Here is a 22,490-nt window from a genome sequence, read left to right on the forward strand (position 1 = left end):
ACTGCAAATCAAGCATTCAAATATTCCAAGGATTGAGACGCTGAAGGTTGATGTACGACGGCAACGCAGTATTGGTGACATGGGGAGGTTCACCAGTCATTCACCAGTGCACTGAACGTTCTTAACTCTTCTTGCCTGTCACGCCCAGGCGATGTGGGGTTTACTCACTGGTTGACTATATATTTGATGGTGGTATTTGGTCGCTGAAACCTGGCCAGGCAATGTTTCTACGATTTGCCAGTTTTTAGATCCCAATGATGGTCCAGATGCCGCTTGGTGGCTCTTGCTGGTCTTGTTGTTAATAGCAAGTCGGAGTTTGATCCGTCCTGCCGCTTGCAGGAGAATGACATGCGAGATACCTAATACCTGCAGGACAGCCGTGATAGAGAATGACAGCTTTGTTAAGACGAATCAGTCACAGCATTCTTTAGACCCACAATCGAGGTGAAGCCCAAAGCTGGGAAGAGCCTCAGCACGCATCTGGATTGACGTATACATTTGATGAATGCTGCATGATTTGGCACGGCGTTATGTTTTTTTATTTACTAATACTCTTTCTAGTGTTCAAGGGTTGGCTGACTGTTATAAAAGGGTACGGAATGGCAATTGAAAGACGGAAAAGACGGCAATTGTCCTCCTGATTTGTGTTTGGGCCGGATTGAGATGAAGCCAGTCCGTTTGGCCATGGGAATGAAGAAAGCCCAGCCCTCTATGGAAAACAAAAGTTTGTGTCCCAATTAAATTGATATCTCTTCGCTTGAAATACACAAATACAAACACTGAAATACTCAATGGGTGAAGATGACAGACAGGCCAAGCCCAAAGAGATCCCGATGCCATTTGACGACATAACAAGCTAGTGTTTCATCAGATGTGCTGAAATTCTAACTACACGGAGCCAGTAAGTTGCCTCGTAGCTGGGAAGTACCGTTGCGATTTATCACTGATTCTTGGTCGTAGGTAGCTGGTTGTTTTCGAAACCCTCATCTAAGAATACCCGCGAGACGAGCAAGAAAAAACCGTGACTGATCACGGCGCTCAAGTATTCAGCTCACTCCTAGATTGCCTGGAAAGGAACTTAAAATTTGTTGAAGCCATGAGTAACTTCCGTGGCAATTTAATTGTACTGTCGTTGAAGCACAGATAATATGCGTGAATTCTCGTGTTTCATTAGTTTATGTGGCTTGAACATTACGTGTCATGTGAATGGTCATGAATATCGTTGGTTAGATCTTGATAGCCCAAACTTTTCAGACAGGTATCTTGAACCCTGAACGACGGAGGTTCTGGAAAACACCACTCGGGTCGTACTTGGCAGACGCAGCCTTGAGCTTAGAAATAGCGGCCTCTCCAAAGGTTGAAATGACATCTTGCATCTTGTGGGCATAGTTGAGATACTTCCACTCCCATGCGACACCCAGAGAGACCGCCTGAGCCTCCACATCGTCAATGTAAGCCTTGATCAAAGGGAATGCAATGGCCTCCTTGTCAGCACCGTTGATGGCGAATGTGAGCAGGAACATGATGCCGTTACCCCTCTGGATGTAGTGATCCAGGCCCATGATGTTGCCTCCGTTCTGGACGCCCTTCTCAACGATAGACTTGGTGATCGGTTGAAACATGCACAGGGTGTTGAAGCCGGACTCGACGCCAACAGCCGCCTCCAGATCCACAACGAGTGTGTAATGCTTGTCAGCTGCGTAGTTGATGATGCGGGCGTCATTGTCAAAGGCCAAGGTGAACCAGGCGTTTCGGAAACCAGGAGGCTGACCTTGGCCGAGCTCATTGGAAACGTTGGACATGAGATCGAACTTGGTGGTGTCCTGCGTGATATTCCCGGCGGCGAAGTACCCATCAAACGCCGGGGGTCTGACCTTACCCAAGGCGTTCTCGATCGCGGCGTTGAGGAACATACCGCCGGCCGAGGGAAGGTACACCCAGTACATGATGGACGAGCTGTTCTCGTCCTTGTAGACGTTCTCCGTGAAGTCGACCAGCGCATCGACGACCTTCGGGCCAGAGCTGAGGTCGTAGAAGATGTTGCCGCCCCAGATGACGGGGTTCGTGGGGTCGGGGAACTCGATGGCGTACATGTCGAAGCGGGTGACGAGGCCAAGGTTGGCGCCGCTGCCCTTTAGACCCTGCCAGAGGTCGGGGTTGGAGGTCGCGTTGGCGTTGACGATGGAGCCGTCCGCGAGGACGACCTCGAAATTTGCGACGTTGTCGGCGGCCATGCCGTGAGATGCCGAGTGAAAGGAGTTGCCGCCACCGGTAATGAAGCCACCGGTGCCTACAGTTCCAGCTCGGCCGCCGGTGACGACGACGCCGTGAGGTGCGAGGGTGTCGTAGACGGTTTGCCAATGGCCGCCGGGCTGGATGGAGGCGAGCTTGGTGTCCGGGTTGTAGGTGGTGCCGTTCATGTACCCTCGGAACCGTCAATGTGAAGTTTCATAATGCGATGAAGAGACGACGTACCAAAGTCGATGGTCACACCATCCTCAACGCTGTTCGACCCAGCAAAGGCTCCGTGGCCCCCACCGCGAACGCCAAACGTGCAGTCGTTGGCGACCAAAGTCTTGATAATGGCGGACACATCCTCGGCAGTCGATGGCTGAGCGATGCACCACGGGTTGAGAGCTGCACTGACGGACCAGTATGTACTCATACGATCCGTATAGTCGGTCGAGTCAGGGAAGAACACCTTGTCAGCCAGACCGGTCGTCTTGCTCAGTTTCAAGCACTGACCACAGTATGATTAGTCTATATACACTTGAAGCATCCCACATCACCAAAGTAGGGAAAAATGGAAACCGCCAAGACCTGGAGAAAAGGGACAACGACTCACGCATGCCGTCGAATCAAGGTAGGTCTGCTGTGCCAAGACAGTCGAGGCACACGAAGCTGCAGCGCCCAACGCGAGACTCGCGCTGGTTGACTTCATGGTTTCGGCTTTGGCCCGGCGGGATGGCTTTGGTGGAATTGACTGCCCGGGCAAGATACTTTAGGTGTGCGATCACTAATTGCACCTCGCAAAACCAAGCCAGAAGAGGTGCGCAGAATGAGAGAATATGGTTACACACCAACGAAGAGGAATGCCACAGTAGCCGATTCCACCCGATTGCCGTGGTCTCGTTCTTATATTGGCCTCGTCTCACCGACCCGCGGAAGACATTATCCTATGCAGCTGGTGTGCCGTGGACCCCTGTGAGACCTAGCACCGGAGCACTAGCCCGTCAAGATGCATTGCAGGAGGGGTTCAAAAGACCTGCGCAGTAGGGTGACATCGGGAGCTTCAACAGAGCAATCTTCTCGGGTTGCGCAGCTTTATTGATACGACATTGCTGAACGCCTGGACGTGGGAGTGGTCGAGCTGCGTTGGTAGACTCACTTGCATCGAAACAAACCTAGGGTCCCGGACATGGGGAAGTGGCTGACCTTGTCCCTAGTCCGGCCAATAAGTCCAATCAAGGGTTTTCACAGGAAGCCCTAGGTGTTGAATAAGTGGTGATCAATGTCGTTTAAGTACGTCTGGCCTCATCGTTGAAAGACCCAGTCTGCGCCCTGCATCGCCACATCGGCCAGATGGGGGGTTAGGGAACATGGGGAAAGAAGTCCGAAGCAACGAATGGTGTATTCGTGTTTCTAGCACCTAAATGGAGCTCGACTGACCGTGCCGCACGCTGTACCTATCATGTTGGTGCTCTAGGTGGCCGGGGTACGCCCCTGCAACGGCCGATGCAGGCCAAAGTCAGAGTAACAACGCGCCAACATTCCCCAGCTTGGGGCCGCAAAAGAGAGTTCCGCCGAAGCTAAAATGGACGCATGCTTCCGTGGCCAAGGTTCAACGACAAGGGGCTGCCGAAGCCCTACCGCCGTACGCAAGCGACCTGCTTGAGGGGGGAGTGATGGACAAAAATCTTCAGTAGGCCCAGAGGATAAGCTGCAAGTTTATGTTGGGGCCTATTTCCTGTGTTCCTCTCCCATTTCTGATGACTCTGGCAGTCAGCCCTGGTACTGTAGAGTTTTGTTCTGCATCTCGTCTGAAGATGCACGTGTAATGCTGCTGCACAGCTGGCAACTAATGGCCCGGGGACATTAGCCCTCTACGCTCTACAAGAAGGCCACATCACCGTACAGAGCCTGTCGTGTTTCGCTTTCGTCCATTCGGTCTTTTGGAAAGGCCGCATAGTCAGCTGGCCATCCCGAGATACTGGATCCAATGAGCGAATGTTGCGCAAGGTTGCCACTGTAGTATGGGCAGATAAGTAAACAATAAGATACAAAGCCAACTTTCTCGCATGAGAAAAGTAGCGTCTCCATAGTCTGATGGGTTGGCCTCGCAAAAGACGGCCATGTCCAGATTTTGATAGAGCGCTAGGTAGGCGGTGTTCCAACTGCTTCAGCCAGGCAGTCTCTCATGTAGGAAGCTTCTCTCCATCGGTAAGGTAGAGATTCACGGAGAAGAGAACTCCATTCTGGGTTCAAAACCACGGAAAGTCGCGTTTTTAGGGTTCAACCAGGAAGCTACAATGCAGGGACTCCCATTGAGGCCAGTCAGGAAACGCGTCGTATGAATCAGGCTATCAGCACAGGACATGCATCGTCGAAATGGAACTCAAACTGTCAGAAGCAAGGACGAAGGTTTCCTTTAGCCCGACTGCTGTTTAAGTTCTTCCATACATAACCGGCACTCTTCCAAGCACCCTTCTCTCGCGTTTACCGCTCGGGGACCATTTTTCTGGAAAGCGACGGTCCACTCCTTTTCCGTCGACTCGGGTCGGTGTGATCTCCTCAACTTCATAATAAGTCGTCCATATCCCATCGAAATCGAAGGACGCAACACCACTCCGTGTCCACGATGCCCGTGGTCAATGGCGTAGTCACGCTGCTTCCAGCGCCGGAAGGCTACGTGGTCAACTTCGACCATCCACAGCGGCAGGCTGTTCCGGCGGCTTTTTGGGTATGCGGGGTGGGATCTTTTCTGAGTGCATTGCTCATGGCGCAGCGTCTGTATACGAAAGCATTCCTTGTCGGCCGCCTGCAACTTGACGATTGTAAGCTGAGAACCACCTCACTCTAACCCCCTCCTCCCAAGTATGCTACAGGACAACAGTGCGTTATCTATGCTGACTTAATGCTCGGTAGTATTTCTCCTTTTGGCTTGGGTAAGTCCCAACAGTCTGGAATTCCAGATCACATCGCACTGCAGGCATAAGCGAGCTGTGCCTCGCCAAGTACCGGCATCTTGTGATGGTTGCATCATGCTGACGTGACTTCAGCTCACGTCAATAACGACTATCGCATTGTGTACACGTAGGTCTGCTCAATATTGATGAAGTCTCTCTGATACTGACGATGATTTAAACAGACATGTTCGCAGTGGGTGCTGGCGGAGTCCACGCCTGGGAGATTCCAATAGAGAAGTTCCACATCTTCATGATGGTAAATGGCCAAGGATCAGCAGAAGACGACAACTGCTGACATGTCATCAAATTTAGGACGTCTTCCTCGCCGCCCCTATCTACACTATCTGCGGAAGCTTCGCCAAAGTATCCCTTCTAATCTTTTACATGCGACTATCGCCTCAAAGATGGTTCAAGTGGGCGGTATGGATCACGCTGGGTGTCATCATAAGCTACAGCGCTGCTCTTTTCTTTGCTCTCATCTTTGCGTGTGATCCAATAGCGATGAGTTGGGACGTGACCATTACCGAAGGAACATGCATCGACCGCCCGGCAATCTACATTGCGACAGCCGTCGCCAATATTGTGTCCGACGTCATGATTTTCTCGTTGCCGATTCCGATCGTGGTGAAGCTGCAAATACCACGCCGGCAGAAGATCGGATTATTCTTCATATTCGCAGTCGGGTCTCTGTAAGCACAACAAAAATCTCTCCCTGTAACGGGACCCAAAGAGAAGACTGACTCCTCTGACTTCTGAAGAACTGTTGTTACTTCTCTCATCCGGGTTTCGCTGCTTCCCGCCATGCTAACCAGTCTGGATCAAACCTGGGCCATCTCCTATGCTAGTCTCTGGATGTAAGTAGACGATAGCGTCCCAGTTCGGACTTCTATGGTTTTTTACCGCTAACGTGCTCTTTCTCGCAGCATTGTCGAAGCAAATCTTCTCATTATCTGCGCTGCTCTCCCGACTCTTCGAAAGTTCTTCCGGCACGTCGCCCCAAAGATAATCGGCGAAAGCACATACGCAAAGGGAAGCAAGAAGAGTGTCACAGGCAGCACAAACATCAGCCGCATGACCATTGGTGGCTCGAATGGCAGACGGAATCGCAACGGGCACCCACAGCCCAACGAGGACGATGGTGAAGCGTTCGATATGGAAAGGGGAGGAGGTGATCGTTCGGCCTCACGAAATACCCCTGCTTCCAAAGATACTCCATCTTATCATGACGATGTTTCCGCAGAACAGGCCATCAATCTGAGCAACGCGATCATCCAGACCAGGACTGTCACCGTGGAGGTCAGCTTTAAAAAGAAAAGGCCGCCGTGAGCATTCGAATTGATCGCCTGAAGACGTATGGCGGAGTTCCGGCGGTTTTCGATCGATCATATTTCCCGCATAGAGATCCTAGCATATAAAAGCAGCAAATACCAAGAACTTCCGCTCGTATAGACACAAAACGGTTTAGCATTCGAATACCAGAGAGGAGTGTATTTGAGGACGTATCAGCCAGAAGAGAAATCGTCGTATTACAAAACAGTATTTTCCTAATGCCACTAACACTACCGCCATTCACAAACTCGCGCAAGACATTCAATTATGAAGATTGGCGAAGCTCGACACTATCCACCCAAGCCGACGCATCGTGGCCCTGGTTGTAGCATTCGATAGACATTTGCCACCAATGATCCTCAGCAGGATAGAATGGAACCGACTCGAATGTCTGCCACTGACCGGGACAGCCATCAAGCATCATTATCCCAATAAGCTGACCGAGACTCAGCATCTGCATGAAACAGTTGTTGCTGTTAGTTGACCTGAAATGAGTCCGCATCACGGACTTCGCTGTCGGGTTCCCGCTCAAGAGACCTGCCAAACGCCAAGCTGGTCCGGTCGCAGGTGCATCATTGGAGTCACCCATGTAAACGTGGCGCGATCCAGCGGCGTTGTTGTACCCGGAGGTGGCCATCTCCTTGATCGTGGGCTTTGTTGCCGCGGGTGCAACTATGTCGTCAGTTCCCGGGCTGACCCAGGAAGCATACTGTACTACCCCCGATCGGTAGTCGACGAACATCTGTCCGTTGGTAGAGGCAGCGCTGTATGTCGAAGCGGATGTTTGCTTGAATGTGACGCTGTCCCATACGACATATGACGAGCTGCCCGCACCGGAAGCCATGGAAGCCTTGAGATACACTTTCGCAACATTGAAACGAGGCGTGAACGTCACCTTCATGGTCTGCCAAACACCATCATTCGAGCTGGCAGTATTGGCGAGGACGATCTGTGTATCGCTTGCAACGTCGCTGAGGCCGACACCTGGATTCCCAACCTGCAGAGAAGCCGAAATGCTGCCGAGGGAGCCGCCAACCTTGAATCTGACAGAGACCTCGTAGACGGCCCCTTGTATGACATTGAAGGCTTGCCAAAGGTTGTCGGAGCTGCTCACCGAAGCCCCAAATGCGGCCTGGTACGAGAGAGCGTTCTGGTCCCCGGTGACGTAGGAGATGGCAGCACCACCTGTCTCGTGGACCCAGGGCTTCAAGTCGTTGTCGGTCCCGATCGACACAGAGAATGAAGTCAAATCTCCGTGAAAGTTCGCGTTGCAGGTTCCGGCGGGCGGATTGATGCTGTACAAACTGAGTCTGTTGCCGTTGCCGCAGAACTGCGTACCATCTCCCTTGCAATGTTGACTGCAGTCTGCCTCTGGAGCCTTCGTGCCTCCGAGAGTATTGCCGCAGTAGCACTCGCCGCCGTACTCGAGACCAAAGTACTGATAACCCTTACAGAAATTTGAGCATTTCTCGACCGTCATGTCGTCGGCAAACAAGATGTTCTCCTTCAAGGAACGGCCGTTGATGTTGTCGTTCCAGCATGACTGATACCAAAAACCGTTTGTGCTGCCAGTTGGGTTGGAGGTAGCTGTGATGGATCCGGAGGGAAGGGCAAAGACATTGAGACGATTTCCGTCGCCGCATAGCTCGGCGTTGTTACCCTTGCACTTCATCGTGCACTCAGTCTCGGCCACCTTTTTGCTGGCGGTGTCCAAGGAGTTTCCGCAGTAGCACTCTCCAGAGTACTCGACGCCGAAGACTCCGTAGTTCGAGGAGCTGCAGAAAGAGGCACACATCTCCAGGGTCATGGCGCCATCAAACTTGACTGCCCCTGACAGTACACGTTGGGGGACATTGTCGGTGTAGCAACCCTGGTAGGCGAAGTTGGACACGGTAGCAGGAGATGTGGTGGTGCCCGTGTTGGAAGTGCTTCCAGGATTGTATACAGCTTTGGTATTAGGCCCATAGACGCTCAGTCTCAAGCTGCCTCCACAGGTCTCGGAGCTAGATCCAGTGCAAGTCATTGAGCAGTCCGCATCCGGAGCGCTGACAGTCGGGAGGGTGTTGCCACACCAGCATTCCCGAGACCATTGTGTGCCGAAGTACGTGTACCCGGCGCAGTTGGCAGCGCACGCTGCTGCTGTCATGGAGTCGGAGGTGAATTGCTTGCTAGGAAGCACGCGGGTGTTGCCATCGGCGAAACAGCCAACATAAGGTGTGTCGGCAAGGGTCGCGTGGGTGGCAGGGAAGTACAACCAACGCTCGTAGACGCTGATGCGGCTGGCAGCACCGCAGGTCTCCAAGGATGAGCCGCTGCAAGGCCAACTGCATTCTGTTGAAACTGCGATAACCTGATTTTCCTGAATGGTGTTGCCGCACCAGCATTCCTTTGCGTACTCGACTCCGAAGTACTTGTAGTTGGAGCAGAAGCTGCTGCACTTTTCGATGGTCATATCATTGGCGACCAAGGTAGCGGCTCCCAGCGTACGCTGTCCATGGATTAAGTCCGTATAGCATGATTGATAGCTGTAGCCTTGGCCCATGATCGATTCCCTGAGTGCGGAAGAGCCGGGATAGCAGAGACAGAGTTGAAGAACTGTAGAATAGGGCGAGGATGATGGAACCTCAAACTATGTCGTGCTGAAAGCTTGCAATAGAATGAATGATATGGGACAAGGAAGGGGAATCGTCAGCCCTTGAAAGAGCTCATACACCGGCAGATGGATTGCATTTTGAATTGCCTGGAGAAGTGACTGTGAGATTCAGGGTACCAGACCAGTTTATTAGAATAAGCTTGTTTTGACTCTAGTCCCAATAGTCACGATGACGGCTTTTGCCTTTCTGACCCAATCGTCTGGTAGCTCTTTGCGCTAACAGCCAGCCAAACGGCTCCCAGGAGCAAAATCGACGCCTCTTTACCAATGCGGAGGGGTTTGGGCCTATTCCAGGCTAGAATAGGGGCAGCACACATTAGGTTCTGAAGCCACACTTTATTCAGCTGATCAAGCTAAGAGTTGAATTGGAGTAAAACATTTCTCGTGGTCATCTCCACGCTCCTCTTCTGGTAGAAGGCCTCCGCTAGTTTAATTTTCAGCTATCATCAGCTGCCACAATATCTTGGCGCCGAAGCTACTCAGCGTCATCCTTTTGACCACCCGGCAATTGATCGTCAAACCGGGGACTGGGACTTGCTGAACTGTGAGTCCAAGCCGGGAAATCCCAGAGCAACCTCGTTTTGTATGACCGGACCAATACAATGGATCGGTCGTTTTCTTGTTTGCATAGGTGCGCACGCGATCACGTTTTGCCTGCTGAGCGCCTGACAAAACCGCAATATTCCTCACAACACCATCAGTCACCAATGGTCCAGTTTGGAAGTAAGATATATGTATTTGCTACTATACTATCTTCCGTCCAACGCCCCCAAAATCATATGCACAGCGCTACTTATGCGACGAATCGCTTTCCGTTGCAGATGGGAGCGCAGAGAGTGTCTACGGAAACGCAGTGATCAGTTATTATTCATCTGACAATTGCGGATGTTGACTTACTGCACTCATCCTCACTAGGCTTGGGGCAAGTCCTCTGGCAGTCCTCGCAGGCACCAGCCATGACAGAGGCAGCGTAGGTGGCCAGAAGAGCGAAAACGAATTGGAAACGCATGGTGATGGTATTTGATAAACGTTCAACGTTTGTGTTGTGGTGTAGATTATGGAATAAAGTTGTGTGATAGACCCGGTGGGATGTTGCAATGATGGGATGAGATGTTGTGATGACAGGACAGAAGAGTTGTGACGAACGCAGTTCTTGTCAAGTCATTTATACTCACATTTTCACATCAAGGCGTTGTTGACGTTGACGGGTATTGATTCCGACAGTATCAATACAACTGGGGTAGCGTCTTACGCCCGTTTCAAAATATCACCGTTGTACACGGCATATTTCGTAGGTTTCGCTTTACGAAGATGTCGCTACGGCGCCTGGAGAAGTGTTGAGTGTGGAATCAGTGCTGACTCGCTTCCTTGAAATCCGTCCGCCGGGTTGAAAGCTGCGCCACGGAGCTCACCGACAGTGGCCAATATGCCAAGCACCACGGCAGCCTTATGCATAGCACTTGTGTTTGAAGGGCGATCAAACGATTTCTTACCAAGGTGTTGGTGCTTGCAGCTGAACTATTTCTGTACCGCTTCTAGAATGTTTGACCATGGGATGAAAGATGTACTATGTATATATCTCACGTCGATTTGCGAGGACGTGTTCACTGCTGCCAACAGGAGCTTTCCCAATTAAATTTTTCCTAATGGCACTGCACGGCACGGCAACACGTTCAACGCCAACATGTCTAACACCAACAGCACGCTCCATACTACGGGCGCTTGTGAACTACACGAATGAAAAAGGCCCCGTCTGAGTCTGTGAATTTAGAGTTTAAAGGCCAACTTAGACGCGTCACGTCCTGGGCGGTACCCACCAGCCTCTGGCAATGGAAAATACCAGTCTCGGTGTCGGATCTGCATCGTGTCTGGGATGTTGAGTTCCAGTTTGCTGGACCTTTTCAGCTCGCACGTCGAATCCGGTTCGTCTGTAAAACTTGAGACAAGTCGCAAGCCGTCACCGACAATAAGCTTTGAGTTAGTTGTATCGGTATTCCCGGTGTGTCACACCCCCCTGCCAACCCCGGATCACTCCAGATCACCCGGGACCGCTCCGGATCACAGCGCCTGAGTTCCGCGGAGTACGTGGAGCGGAGAGCAATATGCTACGCGAACAAACTAGTACTCTTCAAACTGGCCGTTCGAGAAGTAGCACGGTCAATCTGACGCATTTGCATTGATATGGCACCGAAAAGGACTGTTGTTTACAAATCTGGGCAGACTTTATTACGGGCAGAACTCAGAAGAAGAACTCGACTCAGTTTCGTGACCATTCTACTGAAGACAGCAGCTCATTTGGAGTACAAGGCCTCCTGCGCTCTCCACACTTGCTGGGACTGACGCCCACATCCGGAAGTCCCGTCAGAATAGAGACTGAGTTATTTTGCTCGTGTCACATCACTTCCGGAACAAGATCTTATGGAAAAAGGAGACAGGAACCATGAAAATGCAGATGCAACTCAAAGACTCCTGGTTCCACTTCACTCTCCGGTTCTGGCTGAAGATCAGCATGCCGAATTCATTAATCGTGCACACGGAAGTTTCGGAACTGGCCCCGTAAGCAAACAAACCATCCATTAATATATTTGAGTGCAGTACGTCCGAAAGTCTATGAAACGTTATGGAGAAATGAAATAGCCAAGTACTTTGTCACAGCTCAGGAGGGCCGATCTTCAGGATTTTGCCATCTTGGAGAGTTACCACCATATGCAATCCCCGCAGCGCCTGTGGCCTATGAACTATAGATACCACAGTATGAGCTGCAAACTCAGTCTCAATGATCTTGGCCATCATCTCCTCCGTCTCCTGGTCAACGGCGCTCGTCGCTTCATCGAGAACGAGAATCTTGCTTGAATGCTTGCGAACGATAGCGCGTGCGAGACAGAGAAGCTGCTTCTGGCCCTTTGACAAGGCCAAGTTGGAGACATCGGTGTCTAGGCCGCCACTTAGGGAGATTGCTGACCACAAAGACACCTTTGTGAGGGCAGAGATGAGGGCTTCATCTGAGGGGATCTCACCGGCGCCGAGACCCTCGGTGCGGGGGAAGAGATTGGTGCGCAGCGTTCCGGGGAAGAGCAGAGGTTCCTGGGGAATGGCGATTAGGCGACGACGAAGCACGTTGTTCGGCACCTGAGAGATGTCGATGCCGTCGATTACGATTGAGCCTGAGTCTAAGCCCAAGAGTTTGAATATGGTGAGGGTCAGTGTCGACTTGCCGCTTCCAGTGCGACCACAGATTGCGGCCTTGTCGCCTGGCTGTAGAGTGAGTGAAACGTCCTGCAGCACTGGCCTCGTGTCTGGGGAATAAGATGCTGTGATGTTGTTGATCTCAAGTCGACCCTCGGAAGGCCAATTAGGCGGCAGGGGTGCCTGCTCCTCTGGTGATGGGGATGGCTCAACTGGCGTCTTGGATTCGAAGGTTCTCAATCTTGAGATGGCACCCAGAGACGTCTCAAGCTCCGTCCAAGAGGTGATGAGAGTGGCGAGTGACGAATTGAAATTGAGCACATTGTAAAGCGCAATAGCGATTGCGCCAGTGCTGGTTGATTCCGGAATCGTCATTGCGAGCGAGACGAGAAGAACTGCGATGGCGCCAACAAGGATGTCGAGAACCAGAGTAAGCCATCGCTGAATGCAGAACAGAAGGTAGTAAGGCCGCTGAGACTGATCCAGGAGGTGAAGTGACGAGTCGCGGAATGCGCCCTGCCAGCCAAATGCCCGGATAGTAGAGATACCATCGATCGTCTCGACCAGTTTGGTCAGTAGTGGTGCCTGAGCCTGAAGGTCGAGGAATCTCATTTGACGGGAGGTTCTCAGGTAGAAGGCCTGCAAGCAGTAAAGAGCGACCAGTAGGACAGGGATCACAGCCGCGAGGTACTTGGCACCGATCATGATGAGAACCAATCCAGCAAGACAGTCCAGAACCGCTTCGCCTTGTTAGAATGCTGTGCTTCCTGGAGAAAGTTGGCACTTACCGATGGAAGTCATGAATAATGCGGTTGGGAGGTCTCGGTCAATATGGGAGAGGTCTTGACTGAATCTTCTAGATTTTAGTGTTGGAGGGCATCGAGGATGCGAAGGAGACCCTACCGATTCAGTAGATCGCCCGTGTCTTTGACAAGGAAGAAAGACAAAGGTGCTCTGCAAAGTGTCAGCGTGAAGTCTATCCATCATTGAGTTGTGTTTACCCACTTCATAACGGTCTGGAGCAATTTCCAGTGCAGGTTCTGAGAAGACTTGGGAACAATCATGACAAACATCATCCTGTGCGCTCGTCAGTTCTTGTAGCGCCTGGGCTCCTCCAGTGCATCGTACCAAATATTCAGTCCAATGATAAACAAGCCGCCGACAGACATGCCGGCGTAGACACCAAAGTACATGCCGGTGTCTGCTCCTCCAGTCTTTGCATCGTTCTCGGTCCAGGACTTCAGCCAAACCTCTGTCATTCCGTCAATACCGGATCCAAATGAAGGATAAGGGGCTACTTACGGGGAAACACCCGGACAAAACAGTCGCCAAACATGCCCAACACCCCAAGAGAGCCGTACAGCCAACCAATTGACTTCAGGTAGTACCAGTAAAGGGTCGTATCTCCAGCCTTTCTCAGGAGATCCAGTTCCTTGTCGTTTCCCTCCGGTGCTTTTGGTTTCTTGCTCTTCTCTGAAGTTTCGGGGGTGGATGTGGCGCTTTCATCGTTCTTGCTGTGCTTGTTGTCCTCAATGGACAAGGTTTCGAGGTAGGCGCTATGTCGAACAGCAGTGAAAGTCCCCTGGTTGGCAATCTTGCCATCGTCGCCGAGAATGACGATATGATCACCATACTTTAGGTAGCTCACTACGGGGTTTATCAGCTCAGGTGAGGACATATACCGCACCAAGGTATTACTTACGTGAATGTGTAGCGAGAATGATGGTAGTTCCAAACCGACGAACCAAACCATTCTGGCCAAACACATTGTCCCAGATATGGTTTTGGGTAGAGGAATCTAGTCCACTAAGCGCATCATCGACAACCAGAACAGGCTTCCTCGCATAGACCGCCCGTGCCAGAGCCTAAAAGCGCGTTAGATTACCTGATGCCTTCCAAATGCGCCAAGAGAAACTCACAACACGCTGCTTCTGACCACCGCTGAGAGACTGGCCCTTGCTTCCAACAACAGTTTCGTCGCCATTTGACAGATTCGCGAAGTCTGGCAGTAAGGCGCACGCATGAACAACCTTGTCATACCAGTCCTGGTTCAGTGGCGATTGGGCGATGATGTTTTCTTTGACAGTTGAGGTCGTGAGCCATGTGGTCTGCGCACAGTATGCCACGCCTCCATCCAACGTCTTGATGGAGCCGGTCATGGGAAGTTCGCCCAAAAGACCTCGCAGCAAAACTGTTTTGCCAGAGCCAACGCGACCAATGAGAATCGTCAGTGTCGAAGGCGGGATGCGAAGGTTGACGTTCTGTAAAATGGGCGTCTCTGCAGCCTTGATTGAAATAGAACCGTCTTCGACCACAACGACATGCTCTCGATCCGAAGTCGCCTTGGTTGAAAAAGTCTGCATCTCAACTCCAGCATCGTTCTCAGAAGGAGTAGGTCTTGGCTGCTCCATAGTAGTGGGGTTCTGTGAGAGGTTGTCGTTACCGACGAAATCCTCAATTCTCTCAAAACTTCCTAGAGAGGCAAGCAGACTTGGCACTGAAGAGATCAGCAGGGCCAAAGGACCAGCAATCATATCGATGATGGAGAGTGATGTGAAGACAGTGGCAATAGAAAGCGACCCTCCGGCATTGATTCTCTGCGCGAGAAGCGCGATTCCGAAGGTCACGACGGGACCAACCATGCTCGGACAATTTCCTGTTCCAGTCAATTACGTGCTTCACAATGTAGGGTTACTGCGATATCTCACCTAGGACATTCATGTAGGTAATCATGGCACGGTACTTCTTGGCCATGACTAGCTCAGTGATTCTGAGATCCTGGATGACCTTCTGAAGGAATTCCGTCATGCCTAGCATTTTGGTCTCCTTGATAGAGCCGAGGACCTCTGAAGTCACAGTGATACGGGTCTGGATGTTCTCGCTCCATAGCTTCATCGCCGGCGGCATCAGTTGTCCAAGTTTACTCATACCAACGGTGCATACTGTACACAATCAGTATTTCTCAGAATTCGTAATTGCCATAGCTCCTTACCTATGATAGTGATGGCCGGGCCTACGCTTCCAAGTCCAAGCTGTCTCTGCAACAGCCAAATAGCAATGCCGATCTCTACAGGATTCGCCCAGACCTCATGGAGTGTCTCAAAGGACCTGCAGATGTTCCTCACGTCGGCGCTGACCAACGTCAAAGCAGCCGATGAGTCCTCAGCTGCAGCCGTGTTGGCATCGAGATTCTTCGATAGGACAAAGGATGCGAGAGAGCCTCGAACCATGGTGATGAATCGGTATAGTTTATGTTGATAGAATCCATTCACAATCTAGTTGCAAATCATCAGCACATGGATTTCCACCTTAGAACGAGCATTTTTACGTACAGCTGTGCCAAGATAAATCATTGCGGTGGCTGTGATGAGTCCATAAGCCACAGACTTGGGGTCGGATCCCTTGTCGCCGTCGACGTAGGTGATGATTCTGTTGATCAGGAACGGCTGCGCAAATTTGAAACCAATGAGGACCAGTCTCGGGAACGCCGTGGCGATGCAAGCTTTCTTGGTCGAGCTGAAGAGCGCCTTGATAAGTGCATACTTGCCCTTTCCCTTGCGCTGGTCCCACTGCTGGAGCAGTCGCTGGAGAAGCTCCTCGGATCTCAGACCGTCATCGATATCGTAAAGTGCAGCAGGCGAAAGAGTCGCCTTGAACCCCCGCGTCATAAACCCGTTGAGCCACCAAAAGAAACCGCGACCGATGATGCCGCTCGTCGTCTCGGGGCTAAGGTTGCGCAGCGCAGCAATGAGGAACCTACGCTTCCCTTGGACTTCAAGCATAAACATCGCCAGCTTTACCGTCAGTGAGGCTGTGAAGACTGCCGCCAGTTTCTGCAATCCGGGAAGAAGCCATAGCGTGCGGCATTGCACGGCATCGAATGCCAGGGAGAAGACAAGGTAAACGCAGATGATTGTCGATGGGCGGATCGATCGAACGTGTTCGGTATGGCTAAGCACGCCGAGCGCGAGTGCATCCAGCACCCCGAGGACTGCTGCAGCGACCGAGACGCGGTTGGCGAACGGCGCCTGAGCCCATAGCGACACCAGCGCAATTTGGATCACGCCAAAAGTGACACATGTCACGATCTTGGCGGCGTTGAGGGGATGGCGGAGCACCTTTCGGCGCTGGCGGAGTAGCTGTTGCAGCCGGAGCGGGAGCGCCAAGAGCAGGGCGGCGGACGGGCCGATGTTGAGGAGCGATTGTTCAAAGAGCAGCGTGAAGTCGAAGCGGTCGCTGCACACCGATGCAGCGGGGCCGAACGACCCTTCACAGTCGGCGATGGAGGTGAAGTTGTCCATCGCTGCTGCCGGTGGGATTGGTGATGGGAAACGTCAAGCTACAGCAGAATGCTGTCAGACCAGACGAACTTGGTCGAACATTTAACAATTCAAATGAGATGGCAGCAGGGGACACCTTGGTGCAGGTTAGCGGCGCATGTTCCAACTTCCAAGAGACTGGCGTAATCTTACGCGCGGAGATAGGCAGTGATGCCCGTACGGCAACGCAAAACGCGAAGATAGTTACGAGGCCAAATGACTCAGTTTGTGCTGGAATTGTCCAGTATGGATATCTCACAACTAAGTATGGACTATTCCGCATGTCTCAGGCGATTGTTGCCGTTTGAGTTCTGTCGGAGAAAGAGGCCGCTCACTATCGACAACTAATCCCAGGACACAATAGATAACAGTGGGAATGAGATGGAAGAATACATAGTAAGCTCAGATAGGAAGGTCAATAACGGCTTACGTTGGCGCTGAGACGGCTAGCATCCGCTGTGTGACCTGAGGCTATGCGGTCAAACTACCTGCTGGAAAGGAGATCTGCAGTGGTTCGTGCCGAGACCCGAACGTGAGGAAAGCGGTTCATCCTGCCGCAAACCAAGCACTTGGGACACGCATGGTTACGTGTTGGCTGCGTGTCAGACGACGGAGAACCAGCAGGGACCAACCGCCTGAAGATGCCAGAGACATCCCTGTCCAGCGGTCTTTTGGGGGAACTTTTGACGCAGTAAACGGGAACCTAACGCTGAGCAGACAATGTTCCCGCCTATTCTCGTTCAGAGTTAGATTGAGACCCTCATGTCGCGGCGGAACAAGAAGCTTGTTTTGTCGAAGCAGTGGAGCAATACCGCACTAATACAGTGGCCGAAAGCGCCTGTGTAGAGCGGGTATCCGCTAAAATTCCTCCGTCTTACTTCTGGAAGATTGAGAATGTACTCCGGAGTCTTTTCGGCGGCAATGACAATACCCGGCCGAGGGTTAACTGTGAAGTTGCCGTTAAGGAAAGTTATGCGTTCCGTAGATCTGATCATTCGATCAACTACTACCCGCCCTCCTTGTAAACCAGAGTATGTTCCAACCTAGTGATTGGCGGTGCGTTGAATATCGACGACCAACTGCAGCAGTACCAGCGCAATCATTCGACGGCTGCGTTCTAATAGGGGATGAAATCATCCCCATCCGCTATATTTGATGACCAGGAGAGATGATGGCAAGAATTTTGTGTCTACTAGGATCAGGACCTGACTACAATGGTTGAGATGAAGGAAACCATCAAATCACAACATCGATCAGCGGCCTTCTCTTCAAGAATGGCCTACTGTGTGACGAAGGTGAGCTGTGTCTTAAAGCACTACCTTAAGATAAGTATGGCACTGAAAATGTAAAAACCTAATTGCAGGGCCAATGACAACATTTAAAAACAGTCTCATCTCATAGGTGAGGCCAAGAAAAGGTCTGCAACGGCTCGTTACACTCGGGTACGATCTGGGGGATCACCGGGGTAAGACATAGCGGGGGTGGCATGCTTGATGCTGCAAGGTAGATTGTCGAAACTGCTTAAACTTTGATGATAAAAGTAACTAAGTAACATTCTGCTTGTAAGACACTTCACTGCAGCTGTTGGCTTTAAATTGAGTAAGGTATGCGAAAGGAACAAAATTTCCCTTGCACAATGTCAAAAAATGTCACCAAGAGAAGACCAATTGAACGGCAAAAACACAAAAGATGAAAGGGACGAGACTCGAACTCGCGCGGGTTGCCCCACCAGGAAACAGATGTTAAGCTGACCTTAACCTGGCGCCATAACCAACTCGGCCACCCTTCCAATGGTTGATGGCTCCGAATGCAAAAGCGGGGACTATGGACCGCGCAAGGTCTGAGCTGTCCCGCGCACTAACAGAATCATCGTGCGGCCCCGCGGTCTGTTCCTCTGTCGCGCGCAACGTTGTGAGTTTAGGCTTGAAGGGCAAGTCTTTCTCTCGGGAGCCATATCTTGCACAGTTTTTCCTCATGTTGGCGAGTCTCAGATGAGCTCGCGTGAGCATGAGAGTTGGAAGAAGTCTATCTTATGGCGCTGGCGCTCGCGTGCACAGAGGGACGCTGCAGCGCAGAGGCCCAGTAAACGCACTGGTGAGCGAGCATTTGCAGCCGGAGGGTGTCGACGCCTAAGTAAGGTACATCAGTTTGGATGCCAGAGACAACAGCTTGGATTCTATCAGAAGAGATGAAGGAAGAATCTTGTAGTGGATGTTCGAAGAAGCTATTCCGGTATCCAGAACTTTCTCCGCACATTCCGGTGTAGGTTCAATCACGTATGCAGGACGTCATCACACGCTAAGACGAACCAAACCCAAAGCTTGGCTGCCCCTGTCGATGACATTTCAGACGCCATCTGAACTGTCGATATTTGACTCTCTGAACATCTCAGTAACTCTTACCATTTATCTCATTGCTGAATTTCGAATCATCTTCTTCTAACCCGAACACCCGAATCCCCTAAAGGAGCAATTTGCAACCATGTCTCGCGATTCCCTCGCTGCATTCCGCAAGTCGCCTTCCTCAGACGACCTCGCCGCCCTGGCCGAGAAGCATCTCGAACACGATCTCAAAGACTCAGACAGGGTCCTCCTAAAGAGTGCAGCTGCCAGAGTCAGCACCCATGCGACGATCGGGTCCGCCGTTGGCTTGGGGCTGGGATTCTTCCTCGCCTTCCGGCTGAGACGGGCGCGGGCGGACATGTTTGCGGCGTTCCGGGCCACTGAGAAGCCCACCCATGTGCAGTTTGCAAGTGGAAGAACAGGTTTGTCAAAGCATGCACGTATGTAAAAGTTGTGAAAGTCATGCTAACGAGTGCGCAGAGCCTATCCCGGATGTCACAGACAAGATGGCCCCGACTAAAGCGGGCGACATCGCGGCTTATTCGCTGCTAGGGCTTGGGAGTCTGTTCCTGGGCGGCGAGCTCGGCTTCGTTTCGGGTACCGCTTCCGCTGCTCGAAGTATTAGCAAGGACCCTGAGGCTCGAGCGAGGATCGAGACTGCGTTCCGAAGGTTCAGGGCAGATGCTCTCAGGAAAGAGGCCGATCGCTTGGATGGGGGTGAGAAGATACTGGACAAGATCTTTTGATGGGGGGAACTTTGGTTGATTTCATTTCAACAGAGCTCTAAATTCATGAGAATGTGGACCTGTGAGATCTCCAATGTCATCAAGCCTTCGCTGGGAAGGTAAGATCACAGTTGCTTCGGCTGATCTGCTGAAGCCGTTAGCCAAGACCCTCGCACCATGAATAGTGTCCAAGATACCGCTTGTTTCTTACTACAAATTCACTCAACTAATCTCTCGAAATGCTCCAACGCTATGCAGTGATATCAACTCCCTTCAGCGACCCTTCAGCACGCCACTCCTCCAGGAACTTGGTATAGTTGTTCATGCCCGTGGGGAACGGCGCGCCCCTCATCTTTTTCATCTGGTCCTCCGGCTTGGTCTGCTCACCCTCGTTGGTGATGTACGACGGCGTGCAAGTCGCGATTCCAGCGAACCACGCCGCGTGCATCATGATCTTCGCAGCGTAGCCCTCCTCGCCCTCCACTGTACTCTCAATCACCACCTTGTCCGTGCTCTTGCCGGCCCGCCTCATCGCCTCGCCCAAGATGTACGCCGAGTGCTGCGCGGCAATGTCCGTCACGTAGGCAAAGTTGGACGACGCGCCCATCTGCATCGGGCCTGTGAGGAAGAGGTTCGGGAAGCCGTTGGTGAGGACGCCGTGCAGCGTGCTCGGGCCCTTGGTGAGCCACTTCTCCGAGATGAGCTGTCCGCCGCGGCCCTTGATGGTCATGTTGGACTGCGACGACGGCTCGGCCATGTTCTCCCCGGGCGGTCTGTATCCTGTGCTGAGGACGATGACGTCCAGGGGGTACTCTGTTCCTCCGACTACGAGGCCGTCTTTGGTCGCGTGGTCTACACCTTTACCCTCCGTGTCAACTAGGTGAACGTGAGGAAGGTTGAAAGCCGGGAGATAGTCGTCGTGGAATGTCGGGCGCTTGCACCAGCCCGGGTACCACGCCTTCAGGCCCTCAGCCGTCTTCTTGTCCTCAACGATCGACTCAACCCGCTGTCTAAGTCTCTCAGATCTGGGCGTGTCGAGAGCCATCAGGTTGCCAAGGTGTCCAGGAATGTCCTCCATCTTCAGCGGAGCATCGTGGGGTCCGCCGATAATGGCCTTGTACGCCTTCAACGTCGTCCAGCCGTCGTTCACAAGGTTCTCTCCCGGCTCCCCTCCAGTAATCCACTCATTGAAGTTCTCGGTGCGCTTGCGTTGCCAACCTCTCCCAGTTGCGATCTTCGTCTTGAACTCCTCCGGATCGGTGGGCCTCTGCCCTCTCTCATCAACAGCCGAAGGCGTCCTCTGGAAAACGTAAAGCTCCTTCGCCCACTTGGCGAGCTGCGGCACAACTTGAACAGCCGTCGCACCCGTGCCAATGATTCCAACTCGCTTGCCTTCCAGACCGGTGAGTTGCGGGTTCTCGGGCGCTGTGCCCAGCCCGCCAGTGACACCATAGTTCCATCTCGCCGTGTGGAACATGTCACCCTCAAACGCCTCCAGATTCTTCGCCAACTTGGGGTGGTTCAGCACACCATTAGCCAGCACCACAAATTGCGAGCGGACCTTCATCGTGACGGGCTCCTCGCCGGGCCCGCGGCCCTGCTCAACCACAACATCCCACCTCTTCGCCTCGTCGTCCCACTCGTAGCTCCTAATCTGCGACCGGAACACACCCTTGTCCGTGAGGTTCCACATCTCGGCCATCCGCTCGGCGTGCGCCATCAGCTCCGGGCCGTACGAGTACCTGTGCTTCGGGACGTACCCAGTCTCCTCGAGCAGCGGCATGTACGTGTAGCTCTCAATGTCGCACATGAGGCCCGGGTAGCGGTTCCAGTACCACGTGCCACCGAACCCGCCGGCCACGTCGACGAGGCGGATGTCCTCCGCCCGCAGGCCGGCCTGGATGAAGCGGATCGCGTACAGCAGGCCACCGAAGCCTGCGCCGAGGATGACGACCTTGACTTCATCTCCGTCCTTAAGGTTGGGCGGTTGCGCGTTGAGCTTGGCGTGGTCGACCCATGGGTCCTCGGCGAGCTTGCGGAAGCGCTCGTCCTTCTCGAGCTCGACGTACTGGCCGTTGCCGTCGGCGCGGAGGCGCTTCTCCTTCTCCTCGGTGTACTTCTTGTTGAGGGCCATGAAGTCGACGGCGGCGGCCCCGGCAGGGGTTGCGCCGGCGAGGACTGGAGGTGCGGACATGGCGATGGGGCTGCTCGGTGAAGTATTCCTACGACCCGAGAGAGTTGTGGGGTTTCAGGAGATTCAACGGTTGTGGTTTTCGGATGAGATGAGGGAGGAGCATGTCTGTCAACGATCGGGTTTGAGATCTACATATATGCGATCATGATGAAAGCGCGTCCAAGCGGCATCCCACCTCAAACGGTCTTCATGGCGGTTCATGCATGGGCGGGTCTCGTCTGGTGTCTCTCAGGGTCTCGAGCTCGGAGGAGCCACGGCCATCGACATGGCAGAGACTCGGCCGGCCGCTCATTGTCACTCAACAGTGGGCATGACTGTGGAGCAACTCGGAATGAATCATGAGCCCGGCAGAGCGTTGGCTTGGTGGACAGGACAGAAAAAACAATGAAGAACCCCTTGGGATCGACAGTGGAAACGTATTCGTATTCGTTCGTCGCATTCGAGCTGCAGCATCACAAGCGATGTGGAGGCCACGATGTTTGACCAGTCTAGCGGTAAAGGGCGAGAGAGAAGAGAGTCGCCAGGCCTTCGAGGTGCCGGTGGGCGTTAGGCGCTA

At 52.6% G+C, this 22,490-nt stretch overlaps 6 protein-coding genes across 6 annotated transcripts; 2 read left to right on the forward strand and 4 right to left on the reverse strand.

Moving 5' to 3' along the window:
* Nucleotides 1-1,250: 1,250 nt before the first annotated feature.
* CGGC5_v000252 (Bifunctional solanapyrone synthase) lies at nt 1,251-2,941 on the reverse strand (the record flags this gene model as incomplete). The annotated part of the gene is made up of 3 exons (XM_032036810.1): nt 1,251-2,425; nt 2,476-2,740; nt 2,846-2,941. 3 exons carry the CDS (start codon nt 2,939-2,941, stop codon nt 1,251-1,253), a joined length of 1,536 nt encoding a protein of 511 aa, XP_031884195.1.
* Nucleotides 2,942-4,858: 1,917 nt separating this feature from the next.
* On the forward strand, nt 4,859-6,512 carry CGGC5_v000253 (Satratoxin biosynthesis SC1 cluster protein 4; the record flags this gene model as incomplete). The annotated part of the gene is made up of 8 exons (XM_066150650.1): nt 4,859-4,960; nt 5,006-5,054; nt 5,146-5,165; nt 5,280-5,313; nt 5,369-5,442; nt 5,499-5,875; nt 5,945-6,040; nt 6,110-6,512. 8 exons carry the CDS (start codon nt 4,859-4,861, stop codon nt 6,510-6,512), a joined length of 1,155 nt encoding a protein of 384 aa, XP_066009897.1.
* Nucleotides 6,513-6,780: 268 nt separating this feature from the next.
* CGGC5_v000254 (WSC domain-containing protein) lies at nt 6,781-9,057 on the reverse strand (the record flags this gene model as incomplete). Its single annotated transcript, XM_032036812.1, has 1 exon — nt 6,781-9,057. One exon carries the CDS (start codon nt 9,055-9,057, stop codon nt 6,781-6,783), a length of 2,277 nt encoding a protein of 758 aa, XP_031884193.1.
* A 2,760-nt stretch (nt 9,058-11,817) lies between these two features.
* Nucleotides 11,818-16,655, reverse strand: atnG-5 (ABC transporter atnG; the record flags this gene model as incomplete). The annotated part of the gene is made up of 11 exons (XM_032036814.2): nt 11,818-13,094; nt 13,143-13,207; nt 13,258-13,308; nt 13,360-13,431; nt 13,483-13,606; nt 13,657-14,001; nt 14,057-14,219; nt 14,274-15,010; nt 15,063-15,296; nt 15,347-15,629; nt 15,687-16,655. The coding sequence occupies 11 exons, from the start codon at nt 16,653-16,655 to the stop codon at nt 11,818-11,820; spliced, it is 4,320 nt and encodes a 1,439-aa protein (XP_031884191.2).
* A 2,499-nt stretch (nt 16,656-19,154) lies between these two features.
* On the forward strand, nt 19,155-19,761 carry CGGC5_v000256 (uncharacterized protein; the record flags this gene model as incomplete). Its single annotated transcript, XM_032036815.1, has 2 exons — nt 19,155-19,437; nt 19,496-19,761. The coding sequence occupies 2 exons, from the start codon at nt 19,155-19,157 to the stop codon at nt 19,759-19,761; spliced, it is 549 nt and encodes a 182-aa protein (XP_031884190.1).
* A 229-nt stretch (nt 19,762-19,990) lies between these two features.
* ausC-3 (FAD-binding monooxygenase ausC) lies at nt 19,991-21,934 on the reverse strand (the record flags this gene model as incomplete). The annotated part of the gene is made up of 1 exon (XM_032036816.1): nt 19,991-21,934. The coding sequence occupies one exon, from the start codon at nt 21,932-21,934 to the stop codon at nt 19,991-19,993; it is 1,944 nt and encodes a 647-aa protein (XP_031884189.1).
* Nucleotides 21,935-22,490: the final 556 nt, after the last annotated feature.

This window comes from Colletotrichum fructicola (genome assembly GCF_000319635.2).
Source record: "Colletotrichum fructicola Nara gc5 chromosome Unknown KSG_Nara_v1_contig01, whole genome shotgun sequence".
NCBI classification, from domain to species: Eukaryota; Fungi; Ascomycota; class Sordariomycetes; order Glomerellales; family Glomerellaceae; genus Colletotrichum; species Colletotrichum fructicola.